We start from the raw sequence: 20760 nt of genomic DNA on the forward strand, positions 1-20760 counted from the left end.
CTTGCTTCAGGTCACACAGCACTTGACTGGGAGCCCTAGGCTTCAAAGATGTGTCCACAGCACCACTGGCAGTGTCTAATGATGCCATGACCATAAAGAGGAGGGAGGGTATCCAGGGTGGGAGAGGAATTTAGCACTCCAGGGTGCATGTGAGTGAGGGATGCTCAGACCTCCTACAGAGCCCCACCCAGATCCTGCAGGTCCACCTACCATCCAGCCTGGGGGGCAGGCACACTCGCCAGTGATGTGGTGGCAGGTACCCCCATTCTGGCAGGGGCAGCGCAGCTCACAGTGAGCCCCGTGGCTCCCAGGTGGGCAGAGCTCCTCGCAGCTGCGTGGGGAAGCAGAGATGTTAGAGGCAGCAGCATCCAGATCAGGTGACAGGGCCCCAGTGCTGCCAGTGCCAAGGCTCCCAGGCTCCCCAGAAGGGAGTTCACTGTCAATGTCATATATATTAGGCACAAGGCTGGGAGGGGAAAGCAAGGCTCAGATACAACGTACTGGAAGGTTGTGTGCTTGGGCCAGTACCTGTGGGATGACTCAAGTGCTTTTAGTGTAAAGAAGAGTGCTCTCCTGGCAAGGGAAAGCTGAGGAAGTCTTCCCTAAGAGGGAGACATTTTACTTGAGTCTTGGAGGTGAAGTTAGTTTCACTGGGAAAGGGGAGGAAGGGAACACCAGGCAGAAGGAACAGCACAAGCAAAGGAACTGAGACAGAGCCATGTATCCAGCCTTCAAGAATCTGCCTAGATTCAGAGGGAGGGAGAGTCTGAGGCAGGCCTCCACCCTCTTCTAGGCTCTGCAAGGCTCTCAGCTCTCGCAACAGGCTTCTATACAGGAACTGGGCACTGCTGAGATGCAGGGGAGGGTTTGCACGGGGTCTTGGTCTTGGGCCTTAGCCCAGTGCCTTGGCCCTGGAGCTGGCCAGACACTGGGGCAGGGGACACACGACTTCCATCAGAGATGCATCTGTGGCCAGAGTCCTTGGGTGCCCCTCAGGGTCTAGGGCTGCTGGGGCGGCCACTGAGCCTTTGATAGGGTGGGGAGGAGAACTTCAATCTTGCTTCTGAGGGGGTCTCAACTAGGCAGCCTTGGAGGGCTCCTGTCCATGCAGACTCCCTCCCCAGGAACTGGAGTGAGGAGCTGCTTGGGGTCTGAGGGGAAGTCAGGTGAAGAGGAACAGGCACAGTAAACTCCCCAAATCTATGCATGATATCTGCCCAGGGCCCTCACCCTCCTCTGTCTTAAATGGCCTGGAAGGGTCAATAATGGACTTGGATTATGATCAGAAGAGAATTACAAGCCAAGGTCTGGAGCCCAGACCAGGAAAGGCCTTCTGGGAGGAGGTTAGCTAGCTCCTCTGGCCATGACAGCAGCCCTCCAGGGGTCATCCCAGCTAGTACCAGTCACTCTGGGGCGTGGACAGCAGGGATCTGAGACCTGCGTGGGCGAGGCTCGGATGCTCAGCCTCTGCAGGACTTGGAGTCTGGACGCCGGAGATTTTACAGCCGGGACTCTCCTCTAGGTGATGCTGCTCTCCCAGCCGCCCCGCCCCTCCACGCCTGGGCTTTACTCACTAGACGCCGGTGTAGCCGGGCGCGCAGAGGCACTCGCCGGTGCGGGGGTCGCAGCTGGCGCCGTGGCGGCACTGGCACGGCAGCTGGCAGCCCTTGCCGTGGGTGCCCGGCGCGCAGAGCTCCTCGCAGCGCCAGCCGCGGAAGCCGGCAGCGCACACGCAGGCGCCGGTGATGGGATTGCACAGGGCCCCGTTTTGGCACTGGCATCGGTTGCTGCAATGCGGGCCCCAGTGGTCGCTGTCGCAGCCTGCAAGAGAGGAGCGGGTCAGGGCGGAGGGATCCCCGTGGACTCTCCTTGGGATGGGGGCCGGGAATAGCCTTCCCATCTCTGCACCGCTCTTCCCTGGGTAGGCGACCGCAAGGGGTTTCTGGGTGGAAGATTCGGCACATCATAACTTTCGTAACTCTACCAGCTCATCGCCAAACTCCACCCCCGCCCCGCCCCCAAATAATCATACCAACTCAGAAGCTTCTTTCCTCAACACATCTCCCAGTCGGGGTCATTCCATTCCAACCAATGCCTCTCCAGAGCCCCTCTCCTGTATGGAAACTCTGGAACCACAAGCTATTTTACCTCTGCTAAACTCTCCGTGGTTGGCTCTCTCTTCACATCAGCCGCGCCCTTTCTCTTCCAGTGCGCCTCCCCTCTTGTCCCTGACCCTACTCCCCTTCTTGGTGCCGCCCCAGCCCAGCCCCCATCTCTCTCTTTCCATCTCTTCCTGAAACATTAGTTTCCCTCACCTCTAGCAGCTCACTCTCTGTGATCATGTCTTCTAACTCCCTGCTCCTCGCCTGGCTCCATCTCCCTGTCACCCCCCCATCTCTCTTTCATACTGTGTCTCCCTATCAGTAATGCCTACACCCCCTGGTTCCTTCATCCTCAGTTCAATTTCATTACTTTCCAAACAGCCAACTTCAGAAGGAGCAGGAAAAAAAGAAATGTTTCCCTGGGAGGTGACAGACAGCATTGTAGATCTTTATATGTAATTGTTTCAAAGAGCGATATCTGAGCCAGCTTTGCAGAAATTCACAGTCTGCAGCTGGCAAAAGGGGCTGAATGGCAGTCCTCAGGTAGGTCACCTGCCTGCTGCCACTTCCTAGTCTGACCCTCACCTGATGCATACAGGACACATAACAACAAGGACTCCTCAAACTATAGCCTCATTCACTCAAATCCTGGAGTAGGGGTGCATGTGGAATTCAGGAAAGGACAGGCATAAATAATGTTCTAGGAGATGTTCAATGGAGAAAAAGACTGTTCCCAGCTAAGGAATCAGGCAACTCTTCCTAGAAGAGAAGGCACCTGAAATGGGCCATAAAAGATGTCTCACTTGTCTGACTATCAGAGTGACCAACTGTCCCAGTTTTCACCATTGAAAATCCTTTGTTCTGAGAAATCCTTCAGTGCTGGGCAAACTGGAATGGCTAGAGACCCTACTGCCTGAAGACAAGGAGATGATTAGTTGACTTTTGTGCTCCAGTGATTCTAGGGTTTAGACACTCAAGAGAGGAAAGAGGGTAGGTGGGTGGGACTGGGGAAGATGTCCTTGGAGCAGGCTCGGTATGAGCAAAGAGACAGTGGTACTTGAGTGTTGGGTATGTACAAAAACACAAGGTTCTAGTGAAGCCAGTGAGTACATGAGATCTTTGGGAACTAAAATGTTGATGGAAAAATCACTCTATCAGCCCCACCAACCTCCTGCATATACTTCCCATTTGCTGACCAAGGTCAATTGGTCAAAGTTATGGAAATTGTCCATCACTTTTAGTAGATGGAACCACCCTAGACCTGGAATCCCAATCACCCTACCTTGCTTCATCCCTTCTTCATTGTGCCCCCAATACACACACATACAAACTGAGCTGCCAAATTCTGAGCAAGACTCATCCTGCATTTTCCACCTGCTGCTACAGTGAGTGAGGCAAAAATCAAGCCCAATAGCCAAAGCAATTTTGAGAAAGAAGAACAACACTGGTGGCATCACACGTTCTGATTTTAAATTATATTACAAAGCTATAGTAATCCAAACAGTATGATACTGGCATAAAAACAGACACATAGATCAGTGGAACAGAACACAGAGCTCAGAAAGAAAGCCATGCATATATAGTCAATTAATTTATGACAAAGGAGCCAAGAATATACAATGTGGAAAGGACAGTCTCTTAAATGAATGGTATTGGGGAAACTGGACAGCCACATGCAAAAGAATGAAACTGGACCCCTATCTTACACCATATGTAAAAATCAACTCAAAATGGATTAAACACTTGAATGTAGGACCAGAACCGTAAAACTCCTAGAAGAAAACATAGGTAGTAAGCTCCTTGATACTGGCCTCGGCACTGATTTTTTGGATTTGACACTGAAAGCAAAGGCAATGGAAGCAAAATCAACAAGTGGGACTACATCAAACTAAAAAGCTTCTGCACAGCAAAGGAAATGATCAACAAAATGAAGAGGCAGCCTACCAAATGGGAGAAAATATTTGCCAATCACATATCTGATAAGAATTTAATATCCAAAATGTATAAATAACTTATACAACTAAATAGCAAACAATGTGATTAAAAATGGGTAGAGGATCTGAATAGACATTTTTACGAAGATGACAAAGAGATGAGCAACAGGTACTTGAAAAGATGCTCATAATCACCAGGGAAATGCAAATCAAAACCACACTGAGACATCACCTCAAACCTGATAGACTGGCTATTATCTAAAAGATAGGAAATAACACGTGTTGACAAGGATGTGGAGAAAAAGAAGCCCTTGTGAATTGTTGGTGGGGATGTAAGTTGGTGCAGCCACTATGGAAAACAGTATGGAGATTGCTCAAAAACTTAAAAATAGAACTACTGCTCAATCCAGCAATTCTACTCCTGGGTATTTACCTGAAAGAACTGAAAACATTAACTCGAAAAGATATCTGCACCCCCATGTTCATTGTAGCATTATTTATACTAGCCATGACACAGAAGCAACCTAAATGTTCATCAGTGGATGAATGGATTAAAAAAATGTGTATACACAAATGTACACAAACACACACACACAATGGAATATCATATAGCCACAGAAAAGAAGAAAATCTTGCCATTTGTGACAATATGGATAGACATTTTGAGGGCATTATGCCAAGTGGAATAAGTCAGAGAAAGACAAATACCATATAAGCTCATTTATATGTGGATTCTAACAAAGAAACTAACAAAAATCAGACTCATAGATACAGAAAACAGATTGGTGGTTGTCAGAGGGAGTGGGCAAAAGGGGCGAAGGTGGTCAAAAGGTACAAACTTCCAGCTATAAGATAAATGTGTTCAGGGGATGTAATGAAAAGCATGGTGACTATAGTTAATAATTCTGTATTGTATATTTGAGAATTGCTGAGAGAGAAGATCTTAAAAGTTCTCATCACAAGAAAAAAACCTGTAACTATGTGTGATGTTAACTGGACTTAGGGTGGTGATCATTTCATTATATATACAGATGTTGAATCATTACCTTGTAATGAAACTAATATAATGTTATATGTCAATTATATCTTAATTTAAAAAATTGAGTCCAGTTATTATTATAACCTGTACTCACACTGAAAGAGGCTCACAGGACAGAGAGTGATGGAGCACCCAGCAGTCTGGCATCTGCCACATCACCCTCTCTCTGGGACATCTACTCAGTGAGTGGAAAGACTAGCAGAATTACCTACTGTATCGTTTCTCTATCTCTTTTTGTTGCCAAGCACATGGAATTAAATTTGCATGAGTTTAACTTACATATGATGTGACTCCACTGTAATAACCACCACATATTAAATGCTCACCTGTGACATTTAAAACTGTGTGAATCAGGTTTTATTATTTCTCCATTTTACAGATGGGGAAATAAAGGGCAGAGAGATTATGAGATTGCCTAAGGTTATGGTCAAGGGCAGGCCGGGTCTCCTGGCTCCAGCACTCTCCACTGAAGGTGTATGGGACACTTTCTGAATAATGACTTTGCGGAGAAAAACTTAAGAGGTGCCACTGGGGATAATGTGGCAGTTGCAAAGCATGAGGGCCTGGACACCACGGAGACTAGCCACATCCTCCCCACTCAGTACTGTGAACAACCCTGGGATCCAGAACAAGGGATTCCCCTCATTTCAACAGCAGAGTCACTGCTCTCAGACCTTGGCTCTGTACTGAACTGTTGGAGTCCAGGGCCAGCTTGTCCTTGGTGCATCCCAGGACAGACAGTTACACTTTGCTTATCAGACAGGACCTCCATTCACTCTGTCACAACCAAAACCCAGTAAGAAGCAAAACTCTGCCTTGATAAGCGAGCTGGGGTATTGTCATGAAGTCCATGCACTAATACTTGGGTGCTTTCATTCTTCTACTCATTCATTCAACCAACATTTACCAAGCACCTGCTAGGATCTCTTGGAGTGTGCAGTCCAGTGGGGACAAAGTCACGGGAGCAGCTTTTAAGGCAGACTGCAGAAGGACTATAATAGGGGTTACTCAAGTTATTAGAGGAAGACCCAGGAAGGTCTGAACCCAGACTGGGAATGGTTCAGGAAAAAAAAGCCCTCAAAGAAAAAACCTGAAGAAGGTGAGGGTGGAGAATGGATCTAGGCAGAGGAAATAATATATATGAACACTTGGATGTGGGAAAAACTTGAATGTGAGAGAAAATGAAAAAAAAAAAGGTGTGTGTATCTGGAGTGTAGACTTTAAGGGAGAGTACAAGGTGAGGCCAATTCCTGGGCAGGGTGCCAGGTGCAAGGGCTTTCCGAGCTGTGTTCATGGGGGCAGACTTTGTACAAGGGCCGGGAGGCTCTAAATGTGTTCTAAGTGGAGGACTGACCAGCCAGGTGTGGCTGCTGAAAGACTGATTTGGTGAGAATAGATCTGTGGGCAGGAGAGATGGAGTAGGGGTGGGGTTTGGGGGCTGGCTGTTGTAACTGAACAGAGATGATGGTGGTCTTGACTAAAGTAGCATTTGGGATGGAGAGAAGCGGACAGATTTCAGCTGTGTTTATAAGGTTGAATCAGCAAGGACGTGGTGATTGACAGGGTGCTGAGGGAAGAAGAGGAGGGAGGGAGGTTGGCACCTCAGTTCTGGCTGCTGGGTGGATGCTGGTCCCACATTCTTTATGGAAACATAAGGGGAAGAGCAGATATTGGGGGGAAAAGAATGAGGTTAATTTTGCTCACCGTGGTTTGAGGTATCTAAGGTACATCCAGGAAGGCATTCAAAACCCGTTCACCTACTGAATGATGCCCTCACGCTTGGGTGCTTTCGTTCTTCTACTCGTCCATTTGAAACCATCTACCCAGCACCTGCTAGTGCCAGAAAGTGTCCCCACTTTGAGTGCACAGTCTAGTGGGGACAGAGCCGAGGGAGCAGCATTTAAGGAATGTTGTGAAAGTACCATGATGAGGGCAGTTCAGGGCATTAGAGAAGCACATGGAAATGCAATTCCATTAAGCCCGACAATCTGGGTTTGCAGATTGGTGTGTGTGTGCGCGGTATGTGTGAACGCACACATATATATGTGTTTATGTGTGTGTATGTGTTTTATGGGGCTTCCCCCCCAAAAAAGAGCTCTATTCACAGTAGGAACCGATGGAAATAAACAGAAAACATTTGTAGACTAAAAAAGCAAAGCAACTTGGAGTCACTAACACAGGAGCAAATAACCCCTCATGTCCAAATTGACAGGAAGAAGTTCCATTTAATTTAGAATATTCTGATTAAGGAAGCAGGGAAGTGTGTAATCCATTCCATAGACATTCCCCCTAAAGTGATAATGTTAGGGTTCACAGGGATAAGCTTCACTTATCTTAGAAAATCTACTTAAAAACACCTCATTCCCTAGGAATGACAGAGAAATGAGGCAGTGAGTCAATTATTTACCCTGCTGAAGGCGAATAAAAACTATCATCATTAAAATTACAACAGGACTTTGCATTCTTTCACAGACAAACGCAAATTCTTTCCAGTTTGGCCTCGCAATGTCACCCCCTCACAGACTTTTTTTGTTTCTGTCACAGATGCTCCTTCCTAATTATATTTGGCTTTGGCTGATTTTTTTCAAGGGGGCGGATCTCCTCTGGGCAGTGAGTGAGGGATTAGGGCACCTAAAAGTCTGTGGCCTGGCTTGTTCTGTTCCCTTAATCCGGCCAACTCTCGCCCTTCCCAGCCTGTGCATCTCCCAGCTGACCTCTCCTTTCTGGGGAGCCCAGGCCCGGTGCTCTCCCACCCCTACAAGGGGAGTGGCTACATCTCTCCCTTCACCACAGACATGCTTTCAAATTTCTAACTACACTCGAAAGAGCAGTTAATACGTACCAGGCCACGAGATAAAGGCGTAAAGTAAATTTTCTCATTTAATTCTCACAATAACCCTTTAAAGCAGGTGCTATTCTTATCCTCATTTTGCAGATTAGGAAACAGAGGCCCAGGGAAGTCAGCTACCTTGTCCAAGGTCACACAGCTGGGGAGTGACTGGGTGTCTGAGCACTAACCCCTGCTGTCCTACTGGGTGTGGCCTGGTGTTGATGGAAGAGGGGACATGGGATGCTGGCGGCCAGCCTAGGCTTAGACGGCCAGCCTAGGCTTAGACGGCCAGCTTAGATAAGGCACAGGGAGATGTGAGAACAGAGGTTCATTTTCCACAGAGGCTGTGTCTGGCTTCTTTCACTTAGCATAACATTTTCAAGGTTTCTCCATGACGTAGCATGTATCTGCACCTCATTACTTTTATGACCGAGTAGTATTCTATTGTATAAATATGCCACATTTTGTTTATTCATGCATCTCTTGAGGGACACTTGGGTTGTTTTCACTTTGGCTGTTGTGAATACTGTTGCTGTGCACACGCGTGTCCAAACATCTTTTGCAATCCCTGAAGATCACTTTTTTTTTTTTTCCTCATCTTGCATTTTTATTTTTCATTCCGTGCCTCTCCCAGGGAATCCCAGCTTCATGTCCACAGAATCCCAGTGTGTCTGATGCTCTGTTATTCTGAAGACATAGACTGGTTCCCAGTGTAGAGAACACACTCAACGGTGTTGACACATGAAGAAGGGAATGAATGGACCTTCTCACTGTCTCTGGACAACGTTCTTACATCTTTGCTCTCCCACGCTGGGTGAGGGTTACGATTTCCCATTCTTCTGGAAAATCCAGTCAAATCGAACAGGGTGCGGCTCACAGACTCTGAAGATCCCTTATTAAAGGCACAACCTGCTATGTTTTTATGCCTTTGTTGACTTTCTCTATTAGGAACAACAACGTGGTTGACCATTGTGTTTTTTTGTCACCACTTCTCTATAAGTAGACTTAGGTGTCTTGGGTCCAACGCCTCCACTAGCCTCGGAGTCCCCGTGGGTTACAGCAGGGGGAGCTGGGGTGAGTTCATGTTTGCAGCTGCCCCTGCCCCCTACATGCCCCAGTCTCTGCCAGCGTCCAGCCCGTAGCAGGGAGAGTCAGCAGCCATGCTGAAGAGGGGGCTCAGCCAGCCCTTCTCCGGTGACCAAAGAGCCCCCTCCCAGCTGGCGGGGACTCACATCCTCAGGCAGTGGTCCTCGGCCTGGCTGCTCAGTAGCACCACCTGGAGATTTCAAAAACCTCTCGTGCATGGGCTGCAGCCCTGGACATTCTGATTTAATTATTCTAGACGGGTGGAGCCCAAGGACAGGTCCTTTCAGAAAGCTCAGCAGGTGAGAACTACTCTCTTTCTGGTGATCTGCTTTCTCACTGTTCCTCTCAGGCGGATGGGCAAGAGGAGGCTGAGTCTGGGTGGGGCGGAGTGGAAGAGATGGACGGTTCCTCCATTCCAGAGATGGCAGCCCTGAGACCCAGCAAGGAGGAGGACTGGCCGCTGATGTGAAGGTCAAGGGGTAGAAAGACACCTGGAATCCAATGGCCCTGGGCTGCCCCGGCCTGTACCAGAGTCTGAGCCAAGGCCCCCACAGTGCCCCGTGCTTAGCAGTGGAAAGGCTTGATGCCGTCAGAGCATCTCCCAGGAATGGCCCATGCCCCCACCCACCCTGAGAAGAAGTGGGGGAGCTGACAGGTCATGGGATTGCTCCTAAGTTTACAAAGCAGCAGGCATGGAGGCAGAGACAGAGCAGCAGCCCCTGGAAACCACTCCAGCTGCTGAACAAAGTGACTTCCCAGTGAGCAAGGCCATTTGTCGACTGACTTGCCCCAATAAAAGCACAGGCAAATCCTCAAAGGCTGAGCCCCTCCACTTTTTCCAGACCTAAGCTGCAATTCTGAAGGAGCATCAAAGGGTGGGTCGGAGCCAATGCTGAGCAATCTTGGGCGACCCCCTCCCCTCTCTGGGCCTCTGTGTTTCCGTGTGTAAAATGACAGATTTGGATCAGTGGTTCTTGCTTGCAGTCGGTCACCCACCCCAAGAGGGCACCTGGAAAGAGAGGGATGGAGGGATGAGGTTGTCACAAATGATCAGGGACAGTCCTGCACAATGAAGAACTAGGCCCTCCAAGTGCCAGTGATGTCCACATTAAGAAACACCAGGATGGGGCAGGGGAGCGTTGGATCGGGCGTTTGGGACTAGCAGATGCAAACTATTATATATAGAATAGATAAACATCAAGGTCCTACTGGAACAATACGCAATATCCTGTGATCAACCATAACGGAAAAGAAAAAAAAAAGAAACACTAGTAGGTATACGTTGGGGTCTCTTCCTGTTCTGATATCGTGTGATTCTATGCTCTGTTGTTCAATGTCCCCACTTGAGAAACAGGCCAGAAGAGACAGGGTAGACGGTATGTTTGCCCTGGTGTGGAAAGAAAAATTCGAGGTGGTTAGGCAGGCTCTGAGCTGAGCCGTGGCTCTCCTCCCTACCTCTCCACCACTTAGATTGCTGGAATTAAATATTAATAGACCAAGGTGCTGTAGATTAAAACCCAAATCTCCTGACACAGCCCCTAAGCCTAGCAGATGCTGACAGCACAGGATTATAATGATGTATCATTAGCTCTTAGTGATCTATTTATTACACTTGCTACTTTGTGTTATTTAACCACACTGTCTATCTCCCTTAAACCTCTAAAGGGAGGCGGAATTCACCATGGCTGCATGGAACAGCAGGCTGCCCCTCCACTCCCACTGGTCCCCGAGGGCGGGAGGGGTGGAGGCCTAAACACACACAGGGTAGGCAAAACCCTAATCCCGTGAGCCTCCTACAGACCAGCTATGTTCACATACGGGTTGCTTCATTTAATCTCCTTACTAAGCCTGTGCCATTTGTTCATACTTTGCCTCCTTTCAAAGAGGATTTGAGGCAAACCGTGTGAGGTCGATTATTATCCCATTTTTCAACTGAGAAAACTGAGGCTTAGAGACATGAAACAAGTAAATCAGGGTTTCTCAGTATGATTGACATTTTGGGCCAGAAAATTCTTTGTTGTGGGGGGGTGTCCTGTGAATTGTAGGATGTTTAGTGGCATCTCTGGCCTCTACTCTCTGGATACCAATAGCATCCCCTCCTCCACAACTGTGACAACCAAAACATGTCTCCAGATATTGAGAAATGTCCCCTTGGGGGAAAAAGCACCCTGAACTCCAAAAGGCAAAGTTGAGAGTCAAAGACTGGTTTTCTTAGCCCTTGGCTTCAGAGGGCATCTCAGGTACCCCCTACATTTTCCAAGTCAGGAAACTGATCAGAGGGGCCAAGTGACACGCCTGTGGTCACAGGGTTAATGCACTGGAGAACTAGATTTGAAACTACCTGGCCATGTCCATCTAAAGCTCTTTCCATCCCACCACACCGGCTTTTGGGGGATGAGTTAGGCTCATTTATTCACTTCTCAGACAATTGTTGAGCACCCACTCAACTGACTTGAGCACTCACTTCTAGGGGCTGATCTGAGAAACAAGAGACACTGGCCCACCAGAACAGAGGAGGATGGAGGGATGCTGGGAAGGCTGTTACTGGGGCGGCTACAACTGGGAAGAATGCCTACTGTCAGGTCAGGGGGCCTGGGAGCTGGTTGGGTCTTGGACAGCAGGACAGGAGGAGGGAATGAACTCAGTAGGTGCAGCAAAACGCCCTGAGCAAAGTCAGTGGCTTCAGCTCATTACTTTCCTCATGTCCATCGCCACAGCCTTGACCACAATTCCAGGCAACCAAGTCCATTTTAAACGGAAATCACATTATCAAAATATCAAGACAGAGTGGGGAGACTCAGCAACTCCATTTTAACAGTGCCCTGCATCTCTCTGTGGATGGATGCATCTGGAAACCAGCACTGGACCCTTGCTTCAAGATACGACTGAGTCTGCCTGGCCTTGCACCGTTAGGACTCCATTCTTCAGCATCTGCAGGAATCCCCTATTAAATTACACATCATCCCATGTTTGTGTAGGGGTGTGTCTTTGGGGGGGGGGTGTTGGTCACATTATGCGGCATTATCAGCCATTAATACACCATTCAAATGTTAATATCCAAGCAGCAATTAGCAGGCCTGAGCTCCAGATTAGGAAGGGTGTGTGTGCATGTGTGTTAACCTGCTTTCGGAGAGAGGAGATGGGAAGGTGCGGAAATCAAATTTATCAACTTCACAGGGACCACCCCAGATGGAAAATGCCATGATACTGCATGGACAGGTGATGGGGAAGAAAATCAGGTGTTAGGTACTTTGCAGTAGGTATTGTACTGGTTCCTCTGCGCAGCTATGATTATCTGCGTTCTTCAGAGGAAGGAATCAAGGTCAGGTGTGGTTGGGTGACTTGCCCATCATCTCACAGCCACTGTGATCTCTGGCCTGTTTCTCAAATGGGGACATTTAACAACAGGGCCTTGAACCACAGAGCATCAGGTAGAAGGTACAGCAGAGCTGGAGCACCGGAGTCTGTTTACGCCTGTGCTGTCCTTGTACAGAGAGGATACCGAGATCAGAGGAGAAGGGGGATGTCCAGTTCATCAGTGAGAGGCTGGAGGGTGAGACTCTGTGCCTGTGTGGTCCCCGGGCTAGGCTGGGCAGAGGCTGGTGCCAACTCCGTGGACCCCCTGCTCTGTCTCTCTCTTCCCTGCTAGAGTCCGCACTGGAACTCACGCAGCACCGTGCTCCACGCTCGAAGCTTCTGCCCTGGGCTGTACCCACCTCTGGATCAATGCACCTTAATGGGCCCAGCACTTCTGCCTCCTACACTTCAGCAGTGGAGTCTGTGAGGCCCAGGGTGAGAGGTAAGCTGCGGGTGGCCCCAGATGGACCCAGAGGCTGGCCTGAGCTAGCCTGTCCTCAGCTCTTCTCCGAGCCTAACCTTCCCCCCTCCTCCGCCACACCAGAGGCTTTTAATGAGGGCCCAGCTCCCTCTGATCTGCCTGCATCACTGCCTTTGAAGCTTCCCAGCCCCAAAGACCATTTATCTCCACAATTTGCCTAGAAAGCCTCATAAATCATGTCTGTGCACAAAGGAATTACCTCTTTGGAAGAGCCTTTCAAAGGCGGCAAAGACACTACAGACCTGCCACGGGGCCCGCTGTCCAGGCCTGCACCCTCCCCAGTGGGGCCCAGCTCTCACCCCCTTTTCAAAGCTCCTGAGCAAACCCTGGGCTGAGGACGGGGAGGGGCAGCTGGGGATCAAAGGGAATTTGGTGAAAGTCCGCAGTGCGGGAGTGGGACCCCCAGATGTGTGCTCTGAGGGCGATGAACTTACAGGCAGGGAAGGAAAGGACACAGGAAGGTCATGGGGTCCAAGCCCATGAGGCGTGAACTCATCCCACAGCCTCGTCCACCATTTCCCTTCATCCCCCTTCACCCCCTTCACTCCGACTTGCTTCAAACAGTGAGGTCTAGTCTGGCGGAAGAGCTTCTCTCTGGCTCTGTCACAGGCTTTGGGAGAGAAAGGTACCACCCTTCCAGGCCTCAGCATCTCCAGTGGAAGAGAGAAAGGATTACCTCAGATGAGTGGGTATAAAGCTGCGAGTGGGTCCTACGCCTGGGATGGGCGTTGGGGCCGTGACAGGGGCTCTGGACCCCCCATTTCCACAGCTCCAGAGCTGCTGGGTTTTCTGCTGGGTTCTCACATAAGGATAGAGTGTCAAGCAGCTAAATGGGAGGGGGATGAAAACCTAATTTCTAAGACCCTTTCTGCCTTTCAAAGTCTGTGTTTAATTCCTCTCACAGTCAGGAAGTTCTTCCATAGGTCTAGCTGAGGAATTTTTTGCTGCAATTTAAAGTAATGCCTTCTCCTTCGTCCCCTCACTCAGTGGCAGCCACTTCAGGGCCAGCACTTCAATGGACGCTCATGGGGGAAGCAGTCAAGGTGGTGCACAGTGTCTCTGTCCTTAAGGAACTTTCTGCCTGGCACTGTCCCCACAGGCAATATGCTGGAAGCGGAAAAAGCAGCAGTGAGGGACTTCCCAGGTGGCACAATGGTTAAGAATCTGCCTGCCGGGACTTCCCTGGTGGCTCAGTGGATAGGACTCCGTGCTCCCAATGCAGGGGGCCCGGGTTCAATCCCTGGTTGGGGAACTAGATCCCACATGCATGCTGCAATGAAGAGTTCGCATGCCACAACTAAGGAGCCAATGAGCTGCAACTAAGGAGCCTGCCTGCTGCAACTAAGACCCAGTGCAACCAAAATAAATAAACAAATATTTAAAAAAAAAAAAAGAAAGAAAAAAAGAATCTGCCTGCCAATGCAGGAGACACAGGTTCGATCCCTGGTCCGGGAAGATCCCACATGCCATGGAGCAACTAAGCCCATTCGCCACAACTACTGAGCCTGTGCGCCTAGAGCCCGTGCTCCACAACAAGAGAAGCCACTGCAACGAAGAGTAGCCCCCACGAGCCACAACCAGAGAAAGCCCGCTTGCAGCAACGAAGGCCCAACACAGCCAAAACAAAGGCTGGGCAGATGCCGGATTCCCTCGTGGGCCCACAGAGCATTTTTGAATTAAAGCCCGGCTCACTTGTTGCCCTGTTGGTGATGGAGTGGGAGTCTTTCTCAGCAGGTAGGAAGGAGGAGGAGGAAGCTGGGGTTGTGTAGATCTGCTCCAGCAGCTCACTAGGGGGTCACAGGCACAGGGAGCAGTAAGGAAAGTAGAGGTCACTTGGGCCAGGGCAGCCTGGAGAGTCCTGTGGGAATCAGCTCTAGGCCAGGGGCAGGATGGACCTGGAACCCTCCACCCCAGCCACTCATCCTGGGAGCTAGTGGCAGAAGGCTGTTCTCACCAGCAGACACAGTGGCTCCCCTGGTTGTCCGGCAGGGTTTTACACCGCAATTGTCCCAATGAAACGGATTCACATCTGAGCCATTTTTTTCTTTTGTCAAAGGCAGTACCTTGAGCCGACTGGTACACCTGGTGCTTTGGATCGGCTTGGCTGACAGTTATTGAAAACTGAGTAGATGTAAGGTCTAGACTAGGTGGGGCTTAAAAAGGGTGGGAGAGCCCAGCCGGTCCTCAGGGGCCAGAGAGTGACCCAGGTCAGGCACACATGCAGCAGCTGTGGACCACAGGAGATAGACTGGGAGAGGCACTGGCTGGAGGTGAAAGGGCACTGGGAGGTTGGGGGGATGTGGGGTGGGGGAGGGGTTAATCTGCCCACATAGGCCTTCAGGAAGAGATAGGATTTGACTTAGGATCTAGAAGGAGGGATAGGATTTCAATAGGTGGGAAAGCAAGGGGAAGACAGGAAGGAGGCAAAGGCAGGGAGGGAGAATTCAGGGTGCAGAGCGGCCTGCAAGGAGGGGTACACACAGCCCGGCTGCAGAAGGCCTGGTAAGCAGGCTAAGCAGGTTGCCTCATTGAAGGAAGGCTAGACCACTGCTTCTCAAACTATCCATGGGGAAAGACGAGTTTTGTTTTTCAATCCACTCCAGACACATGGTCCTAACTAAGCACAACTTGTATGCAGGTCACACCACAGGGCACTTGCCACGAGCCTCTAACAGCACCCACGCTAGGCTATGCCTTGCTCAGCAGAGCAGTCCACCAACCACGGGCTTGTCTGTCACAGCAATGTCAAAATTGCTGTAAGTTTCTAAATGTTTACTATCAATTTTCTTACTTATCTCATTGCTGGCCAGTGACGACTCCTGGACTTTGGGTCCACAGACCACCCTGAATGGCACTGGGCTAGAACACAGCCCAGAGGAGGGAAGAGAGCAAACCAGGACAGGTTTATAGGTGGTTTTAATGGCGATCCGGCTGTCCTCTCTGTCTTTTTTGGGAAGTCCTGTGACTGTAACCAAGGATGACACTAAAACGACTCATTAACTGGCAGGGCAGGGCACTCATTGATCAGAATGGCTGTGTGGCGGTGTTGGTGCCTGCTGGTACAGCCAGGACAGTAGCAGCTAACACACAGTGAGCGCTGTTATAGATGAGGCCCTGTCTGAGCTCTTCACAAAGCAGTATCTCATTTCACCCTCCCTACAACCCCATAATCTCCATTTTCAGATGAGGAAACTGAGACACAGAGAAGTAACATCCTGCCCAAGGAGAGTCTCTACCCTCCATCCCCTCCTGGCCTCTGGCCCCATCTGGGGGTTATGGACACCAGACTTTCTGTGCACCCTTAGGCAACTCACATCCCTTCTTTGGTCCTCAGTTTCCCCATTGTAAAATAAAGAGTGTAGCACTAGACGAGCCCTAAGATTCCTTCCATCTCAGATGCACTGAGATCTCTGAATCACCTGGAGGAACTATCAGAGACAAAGACTCAGGGATGGGGAGAACAGCAAACCCAAAGGAGGAAGCAAAGTGTTGGATCCTGCAGCACGTGCGTGCTCTGAATTTCTGCTCGAAGGTGCCCACTGGATCACAGGCATAAGTAGATTTTTGACAACAAAGACAACAAATGCAGGTTGGCCTCACTTTATACAGCCATTCTTCCAAGTCTTTGCACCATGAACTTGTTATTTGGAATAACTCTGCTTATCTGTACACCCTTGACCTTCCAAAGCACCTCTATGCTTACAGGTCAACAAAGCAAACGTTGGCATTCCTGTTGCTCAGGTGGACAGGCCGAGAACCAGAGAAGTGAAGCAGCTTGCCCAAGGCCCCTGGTCTGGTTAGGAGAGCTGAGACTCCACGTCTTCAGGCTCTGATCCCACCCACCATTCTCCGTGGTACCACATCCCCAGTGGGGTCACTTAACCCAGGGCCCACCTATTAGCAGGAAGCCATGTCCCTTTGGTATTTGAGGTCTCCTGCTTAACTCTGTCTTGCTATTTGTATCATTCGTGTCATGGTCCATTTGTCCCTGCACAGGGAGGGACTCTGAGAGCAGCTCCCAGCTGGGCCTGCCAGTCAGAGGGCACTCTATCCATCACTGCTGGGTGAGGACCTCTGGTTTCCCCAGAGACAGGAGGCCTGAGGGTGGAATGACAAATGGTCTTCCCGTCTATTGAGAGTTATTATCGAAGGACAGGGACCGGCTACTCCTGGCATCTGCTGAGGATGAAACGAAGGAAAGATACTTGTGCTGCAGCAGTAGGAGGTCTGGTCAGCTGTCCATCTGTTCATTCACTCCATAAGACTTTAGTGAATGCCTACGATGTGCCGGGCATGGGGGATCAAGCGGGCAATAAAGCACCTAGTGTACCATCCCGGAGATAACAGTCCAGGAGCAGAGATAGACAAGAAGCAGTAAAGGCCTCTATTTTGACCTTTCTTCAAACAGCACCTCCTTAGACCCTTCTTGGACTACCCTTTCCAAGTTCTCTCCCCAATCCCCTCGGCTTTATTTTTTCTTTTGCAAAATTATTCTATCTGATATTATGTAATCACTGTATCATATATTTATTTTCATTTTTTTGTTTATTGTCTGGGACTCCCTCTAGAATGTCAGCTCCCTAAGGAGCTGTTTCCTTCACTGCTGTAGCCCCAGCCCCTAGAGCAGCATCTGGCATACAGTAGATGCTCAATAAATATTTGCTCAACAAGTGAATAGATTAACAATATGTAAGTTACAACAAGGGTATAAAGGTGCGAATAAGAGCTTGATGGTAAACAAAGACAGAGGCTTCCTCTCAACTGAGAGGTCAAGGAAGGCCCCTCCGAGGAGGTGACATTTATGCTAAGAGCTGGAGGAGGAGAAGGAGGCAGTCATGGCAAGAGCAGGAGGTAAGAGCCTTCCAGGTAGAAGCAAGAGCATGGGCAAATGTCCTGAGGTAGGGAAAGGTTGGCAGAGTCAAGGCACCGAAGGGGGGCAGCACAGCTGGGATGTTGTGAGAGAGGGAAGAGCTCTAGGTGAGGTAGACGGGCCAGAAGTGGCCGTGGCAGGCAGCTGGGTTTTCTTTTAAGAGCAATGAGAAGCTCTTGAAAAGTTCTACCATGACTTCATGAAAGAAAGCAGGACTTTCCTGTGGGCAGGACTTACAATCCCGAGCCAGGAGGGACATGGCCCCTCTCTGCAGCCCATCACCACCATGGATTAGCCAGGATCGCCTTGCTTAGAAGGAAGTGGGGGGAGGCAGGGAGCAAGAGCTCCCTTTCACCTGGTGCCACTGAGATGCTCCCCTCATCACCCCGCCAGGCAGGAGACAGCTGGGGAGGGGAGGGGGCATGAATGGGGAAGAGAATCCGTTGGGGCAGCTCAGTGCACTGGCATCCAGGTGATTCAGAAAATGTGCTGACAGTTGTACACAAGCTCAGATCTCATAAATTATGTACCCCACCCCCACCCCCCGCCACCTTCCAGGAGAGGCGGAGGCCTTGCTAAATATAGTTCCCTTATTGTTATTAATGTCTCTGGGCGCCAAGTAGTGACTCCTGAAGCCTGTCTCACCCATCCCTAAATGTGGGTGCTGCATTTACCGTTGAGTCAGAGAGGTTGAGAGGCCTGGTCATAGTGGTGGTGGCATCCGCCACCCCCCCACCCCGCCCTCCACGCAGCTGAGAAGCATGAGGGGAGACTCAGGGCTGCAGGGGAGGCCAGGGACACTCCGGGAGCTGACTGCCCAGTCAGCTACCTGGTGGACATCATGGCCAGCACATGGACAAACGGGATGGGGTTAATGACCCTTGGATTTCTGGTGCCCACGGGCGTGTCCTGCAGTGGACAGTGGCAGGAGGCTTCATTAAGCAGGTTATCTGCACTTTAAGCTTCTAGGACACCCTTTGAGCCCATAGGGGCCTAGGATTTTAGAGGGAATCTAAGGAGCTGAACTGAGTAAAAGTGGCCGGAGCCTCAGCACCCCTCGTTCTGTCGGGGCTGGGGTGGTGCTGAGCCTCCTCCGAGCACCCATCCTTGTCCTTCCCGTGGGAGTCGCTCCTTAAGGCCCTGCAGACCCCACCCAGGGGGGCTTCCCCATCTCCCAAAACCCTCCTGTCCACGAAGGCTCAGATTAAATGCCCCTCCCTTAGGGAGGCTTTCAGGAACCTTCCTTCTCCCCGCTCGCTCTAAACTCATTGTGCCTCCTGCGTATTTGCCTTGTTTGAGGTGGATGCAACCCATCAGGCCCCTGAGCTTTGGAATCACCCAGACCTGGGTTCAAATCCCATCTCTGCCTCTAACCACCTGTGTGACCTCCATTATCCCTTGAGCCTTGGCTTCCTCATCTCACCTATAAAAGGGGTCTTACATGCCTTAGAGAGCTGTGGTCGGTATATGGTGTAAAAGTACGTCATTCAACGACGTGCAAGTAGGAGGTGCTCAGTACGTTTTAACAAACCCTTCCAAACAATGTGGCGATGACTAAGCGAATAAACAAAGTCATGGATCAAGGCATATTATGTGCAAGGGTAAACTCATTAGGGGGCTGAGGGATTAGCTGGATTAATAGTAGGTTACTGTCATTAGCACCTGGCTGCCATTGCCTCCACCTTAGGGGAGGAACTTGGTTTGGGCTTCTGCGGATGCAGACCCTGAGGTGACTCCGTGGGGAGGGGAAAGGGAGGGAGACATAGCACGGCAGGAGTTAATCCACCCGGACCTTTGGGAGACAACCAAGAACGAGGAGTAGAGTTATTCCAATCGAGGTGCAAGGGAGCCAGGGCATTTCTCCATTAACCCCTCGGTCCTGGTGGAGGGTGGCGAGGTGGGCATCCTCTCTGCCACATGTCCCGCTGGCTCCGTGTACTGTGCCCTCGGCAGAGCCGCAGCTGTCTGTCACAGCGGCCTTAGGTGTGCAGCCGTGAGTGCTGAGGGCCTGGGGAAGCAAGGGCGTCTGGGGCAGGTGCCGAGGCCGCTTCGTTCCCCACTGTATGCACAGCGCCCAGCACGCTGTCTGGTATGTGTTGGGGACCCAATATTAACGTATGTGGATACGATGAACAATTCATCAACCAGTCTCTGTAAGAAACGGTGCGGGAGCTGGGGATAGAAAGATGACATAGCTCCTGCCCTCAGTCCCTGCGACCGGGCGTGGGGATGGGGGCACAGAATGACACAGGAAAGGGACACAGGAGAAGGTTCACTGCAGGTCAAGGAGCTAATGGCCAGGGAGCGGTGGCGGCCACCGTGAATTTGAGGTACGCAGAAGAGGCATGGCCCCCAGGGTTGGGGAGGCTTCAAGGAGATGGGACTCCCTAGGCTTGAAGGAAGAATGGACTTAGGAATAAGGGAGAGCAGTAGGAGAGGCCTGAGAGAACAGCAAGAGCGAAGGCCTGGAGGCAGGAATGTCATCATGGGCTTTAGGGAGACAATGGTAGGAGAGTCTGCTTGGAGCATCTCTAGGTTCTTTAGAGTTGGGGGGTGGGGACAGAAATTTGGCCTCAGAGAGCTCACAGGAGTCGGGACCTTGGGGCGTGTCTTGGAAGAATCAGGATTGGAGCCACCTCCAGTTAGTGTGTGCCACTGACTATGTGTAGGAGAGGCTCCTCCAGAACTGCTGGGAGGGCTAGAGTCCCCACACCCATCCACGTGCTCCCCCACAAAGATTTCTCTATGTCAGCTTTATGCAGTGCACAACCTGAACATCTGTACCTAACAGCCCTGCCTGGCTGGTATAAAGGAGAAGAGTTTAGAAACTGAGGGAGAGGGGACACTTCTCCAGGCTGGAATGATTGCAACTCCACCCCAGCAATCCAGAGCCCAGGAGAGGATGCTGTCATTACCAGGAATAAGATTCCCTGGAAGCTGAAGGACTACAAAGGTGGTCCACATTCTGCAGCTCCGCCTCCCTGGGGAGGATAGCAGACTTAGCAGCTGCCTCCCCTGATGTCCCTCTCTCGCTCTACCTGTCTCCAATTCCATCTCTGCT

At 50.4% G+C, this 20760-nt stretch overlaps 1 protein-coding gene across 1 annotated transcript in view; it reads right to left on the minus strand.

Annotated features, from left to right (window-relative positions):
* Window positions 1–20760, minus strand: part of MEGF11 (multiple EGF like domains 11) — a 353514-nt gene that overhangs the window by 78342 nt on the left and 254412 nt on the right. The window contains exons 6-7 of the mRNA XM_057721978.1: window positions 1575–1821; window positions 211–331 (exon numbers count right to left, since the gene is read on the minus strand). Coding sequence (XP_057577961.1) covers window positions 211–331; window positions 1575–1821 — 368 coding nt within the window. The remainder of the gene's footprint in view (window positions 1–210; window positions 332–1574; window positions 1822–20760) is intronic.

This window comes from Hippopotamus amphibius, chromosome 2 (assembly GCF_030028045.1).
Source record: "Hippopotamus amphibius kiboko isolate mHipAmp2 chromosome 2, mHipAmp2.hap2, whole genome shotgun sequence".
In the NCBI taxonomy this organism is placed as follows: Eukaryota; Metazoa; Chordata; class Mammalia; order Artiodactyla; family Hippopotamidae; genus Hippopotamus; species Hippopotamus amphibius.